This window comes from Sinocyclocheilus anshuiensis, unplaced genomic scaffold (assembly GCF_001515605.1).
Source record: "Sinocyclocheilus anshuiensis isolate Anshui unplaced genomic scaffold, SAMN03320099.WGS_v1.1 scaffold2038, whole genome shotgun sequence".
NCBI classification, from domain to species: domain Eukaryota; kingdom Metazoa; phylum Chordata; class Actinopteri; order Cypriniformes; family Cyprinidae; genus Sinocyclocheilus; species Sinocyclocheilus anshuiensis.
In genome coordinates, this window is record NW_015547765.1 from 252242 (window position 1) to 258538 (window position 6297).

The following is a 6297-nucleotide window of genomic DNA, read 5'->3' on the forward strand; positions in this document are numbered from 1 at the left end:
TGTATATATGTGTGTGTGTGTGTGTGTGTGTTAATTGCGTATACTTGTTTATGGTGTATGTATATATGTACTGTATATATATTTTTTTTTTATTTTATTTTATTTTACTTGACAACCATTTTAGAACTGTGGTGCTAGATATTGCAAACACATACACACATCACTCACATTTTCTTAAGAAAATATAAAACTATAGAAGAAACTCAACAATACATTTAAAATAAAATTGACTTCATACTAATTCTTGCGAAAAACACAAACACGATATAGCATGACTATTCCCGCATAATTCAGAAAGCATCTTGGTTTTTCCCTAATGAGTTGGATCATTAAACAAAAGAAGCAGTTAAAGTAAACTGTAAACTTTGGCTGAGATATCTGCTGTAGATTATCAAGAAGCTAATGAGGGTAAGTCTCTGCATCTCTAAGTACCTTAATGATCAGCTTTGTCTCTCTCCTTTTTCCCTCCATTGTGCTTCTGGCAGTATGTTTAACATCTCGCAGCTGTCTCCTTTCCTCTGACCCTCCTTCACTCCCTGCTCTACATAATATTGGACGGCATCAAAGTTTTCCTGGCTTTGGATCGCTGATAAATAAACAAATGCTTAACTTTATGGATCTGTTAAAATGGTCCTGCTGCTCTCCTTCTCGCTGGCTTTCTCTCTTATACTCTGTCTAGTTCCACGTCTCTGGGGAATTGGCCGATTTAGCCCCGTTTCATGGCTGATGTGACCTCCACCAAGGTGGAGGAATGATATTTGGTCAATAAGGCCGTTTTATATGTACTGGGGACTGCATAAAGAGAAAAACAGTTGTTAGGAGAAGGTTATGTGCTGCTTGTAAAATCCTGGAGTTTTCTCTTTTTTTTTTTTATTTCACCAAGTTCTCCATCATTCCATCTTGTTAGACCTGGAGACATGTGGGCTTTTCCATGAGAAAGAAGAAACAGAAGGGACACAAGGTCACTCTCAGGTGAAAGAGGCACAGAGGTCATCCGCTTCAGAGGACACGGCACACGTTTCACAGGAAGACCGCAAATTAAAGTCCACAGGTTCTGTTGGTGATGTCTCTAAGGTGAGATGGTGTTCAGGCCTGTCATTAAAAGACATTCAAGAATATGTAGTACCCACTCAGTTTTGAAAAATTATGAATCTTTCTACTGTAAAGTTCTAGCTCATGAATATTAATTACATTCTGGCATTGTTATCTGGTCTAAACCAAAGTACATCAAAGTTCACCATAGTAGGGCTTGTATCGAGGAAGGATATGAAGCAATATCACTTTGACCTAATTTATAGTTATGCCAAAGCTTAGCATAATACAGAAATATGGCAAAGTCTTAGATCATGAATATTAATTAGGGCTTTCGTATTATGTCATGTTCGATCATATCGACTTGTACAATATCATAAATGGAAATTGTCACACTTATGTTGCTTCATAACCTTTGCGGAATCATGCGGTCCTGTTACCTAATTAATATTCATTAACCAAACCTTCACCATAGTAGGACTGATAGATATTAATTTGTTCATAGCAATGTTGTTCCAAAGTCTTGGCCCATAAATATAAATGAGGTTATTCTAATGTTGGCCCATAACCTTTCAGAAGCATCCAGTCATGTTTAGTAATATTTATGATCTGAGTCTTCATTGTAGGGCTCATAAATATTAATCTGATCATAATGTCGATGCAACTTTTTACAAATCCTACTATGGCAAAGTATTGGCTAATAAATATGAATTGGATCTGACATTGGTTTATAATGGTCCTAGAGTAAATCAAATAATGTCTTGGCTCATAAATATAAATAAGGTCACACCTGCCAACTGATCACGTTACCTAATTAATATTCATGAGGCAAACCTTCCTCATAGTAGGGCCTGTAAATATTCATTAGGTCAAACATCATTGGTGATATTCCAAATCTTACTAAGGCAAAGTGTTGGATCATAAATGCTAATTAAGTCTGATTTTGCTTTATTACCACTCTGGAGTGTCCAGCAGTGCTATCTGAATAATATTCTCGAGAAGTTTCACCAGGATTCATATTCATTAATTTGGCCATACTGATGTTTGTACTGAGGTAGTGAAGTTCAATCCCTTCCTACATGGCAAATTTGTAGGTCACAACTATTATGTATTTCTGGTTATGTTGGATCATACCACCTTGAATAATGTCTTGGCTCATAAATATAAATGAGGTCACACTGACCAACCAGTTATGCTACCTAATTAATATTCATGAAGCAAAGTTTCACCATAGAACGACCTAGTCTTGGCTCATAAATATAAAATAGGTTATACTAACATTGCCTCAAAACCTTCCAGGAGCTGCCATTCATGTTACTTAAAATTCATGAATTGATCCTTCACCATAGTAGGGCTCATAAATATTCATTAGATCATGCCGTTATCGGTACACCAGTGCTGATATTACAAATCCTACTTTGGCAAAGTGTTGCTACTATGCCTATAGCATCCATAGTCACCATAATATGAGTAGTACCTATTAGTTTGGTCATACTGATGTTGGTACTTAGAAAATGTAAGATTCCAACTATGTCTTAGTGTTAGGTCATGAATATTAATTACTTTATGCTAAGGTTGCTTTGTAGCTTTTCTGAAGTGTTCGGTCTTGTTACTTAATATTAAAGAGCTGAACCTTTGCCAGTTTTGGACAGGGTGTTGTCTCACTCAGCTAGTGTTATCTGTAACCTCTTTGTTCTTTGTTCTTGTCCCTTCTGACTCCAGAACACTGCAAGCAAAAACAAGAATGGAACTGTATTGAATGAACAATCTGTTTCCAAACTGTCCAATCATGAACCCAGTCTCCGCTCAGGCCGCTCTCTTCAGGAAGCTCCAGCTAGGCATCTGAGGACCTCTGGAGAAAGAGCTGCCACCTCTGTGCCTGTTAGAAAAGACCCACTCACTTCACCTCCAGAGGCCAAGAGCAAAGACCCTTTTGGGTCATTTTACAGCAATAGATTGAGGAGGAAGCCCCCGGTTTTCTACAAAACCTACAAGAGATCCAAGCCTAGCTCCACAGAGCCAAGTACGTGTGACTGGCTTTTTTCTTTCTTTCGTATTATTCTTTCCATCACTTTTCAAATATTGGTTTGAGTGCAAACTTGCCTTATTTAAACTTTCTTACCCTTCAGGGAGGTGGGTAGTGCGTTTAACAGCTTTTGCATGCCGTGTATGCCAGCTTACCCCATAAATGCTTGGAAAAAAGTGAACATGCTGCCTTTGTCTTTAATGGAAGACGTATTTCTTAAAAGCACTGATTGGCAGAGGCACCAGATCTTGTTTTTCGAAATGGTCAGAAGGTCAGGATAACTCCAACATATTAGGTGTTTAAAATAAATAAATACATAAATAAAAATTCACCAATATAAATAAATTTAACAAATACATTTCCAATATCATTGTATACCGCTAAATGGAAAAAAAAAAGTCTGGATTGAGAAATTGGGCGTGAACATAAAAAGAGAGTGAAACCGAATTAACACAACAGACTAAAAAAAAAGGGGGGAATTTTATTTATGATAACTGTTATGGTACAGATACATTGTGCATCCCTAAAATAAATACTAAACTTTCACCAATGAACAAAGAGTCTAGAGAATCTCAATCTAGCTATCTAGATTGAGAAATGCAGATTGAATGTGAACATAAAAAGATATTAAAACTGAATTAACAATCCAGGTTTAAAAAAGGAAACCTTTTTTAGATAACTGATATCGTACTGATATATTTTGTATCTCTTAATAAAATGGTTTACTTCCACCAATGGACAAAGTGGAATCTAGATTTAAAAATGCAAACTTAGTGTGAACATAAAAAGAGAGTAAAACCGAATTAACAGATAAAAAAAATACGCTTTTTCCAATAACTTATTTAGTGTGCATGCCTAAATAAAATAATAAACTTCCACCAATGGACGAAGTGGAATCTGGATTTAAAATGCAAACTGAATGTGAATGCAAAAAGAAAGTGAAACCTAATTAACCTAACAGGTAAAAAAAGAAACCTTTTCCAATAACTCTTATGGTACAGATATACATCATGTGCATCCCTAAATAAAATAATAAACTTCCACCAGTGGACAAAGTGGAATCTGGATTGAGAAATGCAAACTGAGTGTGAACGTAAAAAGAAAATTAAACCAAATTAACCCATTTGACAAAAAGCAGCCTTTTCCGTGACTACATGATGGTCCTATTGTTATGGAGGTGGCATTTGTTCTGAGCTGTCATTGGTTGAAGGATGTCCTCATAAAGATTAATGTCTTTAAGTATGTGGTGTGCAGAATAGCAGCATTCACTCTCACAATCTAGATTACTACAATCCTGACCTCAAGGTCTGGGTAAAGCCCATTACACCTCTGTCTGCTAGAGAGAAACGCAGATGTACCATCCTCCTCCTCATGATCAGCTGGGACTAGTTCATCCTAAACACCTTATCTCCCATTATGGTTGCCGTTAAAGGAATAGTTGATCATTGGTCACCCAAAAATTGATTACACACATTCACGTTGTCTTCAGAAGTCATATGATGGTGTGAAAAACAGACTAAAACTTTGTTCATCACTGATTATCTTCATTAGGATCGTTAGGTCAGTGAGTTCATTCAGGCTGGTTTTGTGAACCAGATCAATTGATTCATCGACTGGCTCAAAATAATGATTCATTTTGATTCAATCTTATGGCTACTTTCATGGTGTTTTTCAATCTTTAAAAGCTTTAGTTCCCTTTTGTTATGATTTTTTTCCTTTAGTGACAATCTGAAAAAGAAGATTTGAACAGATTGATTCGAACAAACGTCTGCTTAGTTTGCAAATCTGTCCAATTCAAACCATTTTTAATGTAGCAAAAACAGATGGGCAGCATTGAGTTTGTTATTGTTTTCTGATGGATTGGTGGACAGGAAGAGGAAGGGAAGGAGGTGAAGGATGAAAAAAAAGAGAGAGGATTACCCATGTCCCTGTTTCTCTCTCAAAGCCAATTACAGGACCCAGCCAAAGAGAAGCTTCTGCTGCAGAGAAGAAGGGAAAAAGATAAATACGTGATCAGAAATTAACACTCATCAATCGCCAAATGCAAGAAAAAATTGGCTGATAGCTTTATTAGAAACATAATATTGAACTGTAAGAACACAATGTCGGAATGACCATCTGACCCTCGATGGTGTTAATCATGTGAACTTTTCAAATACACACACAAACTGTTTACTGGAGCAAACATCTGTCAAGACTCGCGTTTACCTCATTGGAAAATGTAGCATCAGAAGTTTATCTAGGAGGCCTGAAGTTTGTTTTTCCTCCAGAACGTTTAGACACGTGCAGTGTGGTCCAGAAGTCTGAGACCACTGCTGAAAGGCTTCTATTCTTCATTTGTTCCTAATTGAATATAACAAATTTCATCGCAAATTATATTATAATGCACAACCTGATGATTTTTGCCCCAAAAAACATCTGACCTTTTGCACAAAGGCATTTCTGATTGGTGAATACACATCTGTCTCTCTCTCCTTCAGTCGTGCTGTCCAGCGATGATGAAGGAGCCGATGAGATGAATGACGTGTCTGGGAGTTTGCTAGAGCAGCGGATTTCTGAGGGGGTCGGGGACGCTCAGGTAATGGATAACGAATGGGTGTAGATTTAGAGTATATGCCCCTACTTGACTGCATGTCATAAACATTTACATTTATTCATTTAGCACTTGCTTTTATCCAACGCAAATTACGAATGATAAACGTTTAATGCTGTTTGTGGTTATACACTCACAGAAGTCACTGAATAATTTAGTCAAACTCAGATGGGATGCTAAACTAAAATCATTTATGGTTAAAGTTTTTATTTTTTTATTATTGAAGTACAGGTGCATCTCAATAAATTAGAATGTCGTGGAAAAGTTAATTTATTTCAGTAATTCAACTCAAATTGTGAAACTCGTGCATTAAATAAATTCAATGCACACAGACTGAAGTAGTTTAAGTCTTTGGTTCTTTTAATTGTGATGATTTTGGCTCACATTTAACAAAAACCCACCAATTCACTATCTCAACAAATTAGAATACTTCATAAGACCAATAAAAAAAAAACATTTTTAGTGAATTGTTGGCCTTCTGGAAAGTATGTTCATTTACTGTACATGTACTCAATACTTGGTAGGGGCTCCTTTTGCTTTAATTCCTGCCTCAATTCGGCGTGGCATGGAGGTGATCAGTTTGTGGCACTGCTGAGGTGGTATGGAAGCCCAGGTTTCTTTGACAGTGGCCTTCAGCTCATCTGCA

The 6297-nt window shown here is 36.7% G+C and overlaps 1 protein-coding gene across 2 annotated transcripts in view; it reads left to right on the forward strand.

Moving 5' to 3' along the window:
* LOC107704544 (sentrin-specific protease 7-like) overlaps window positions 1-6297 on the forward strand; it is a 46721-nt gene that overhangs the window by 5163 nt on the left and 35261 nt on the right. For both annotated transcript variants that reach the window (XM_016507482.1, XM_016507483.1), the window contains exons 6-8: window positions 908-1074; window positions 2755-3055; window positions 5539-5636. In XM_016507482.1, the coding sequence (XP_016362968.1) occupies window positions 908-1074; window positions 2755-3055; window positions 5539-5636 (566 nt within the window). The remainder of the gene's footprint in view (window positions 1-907; window positions 1075-2754; window positions 3056-5538; window positions 5637-6297) is intronic.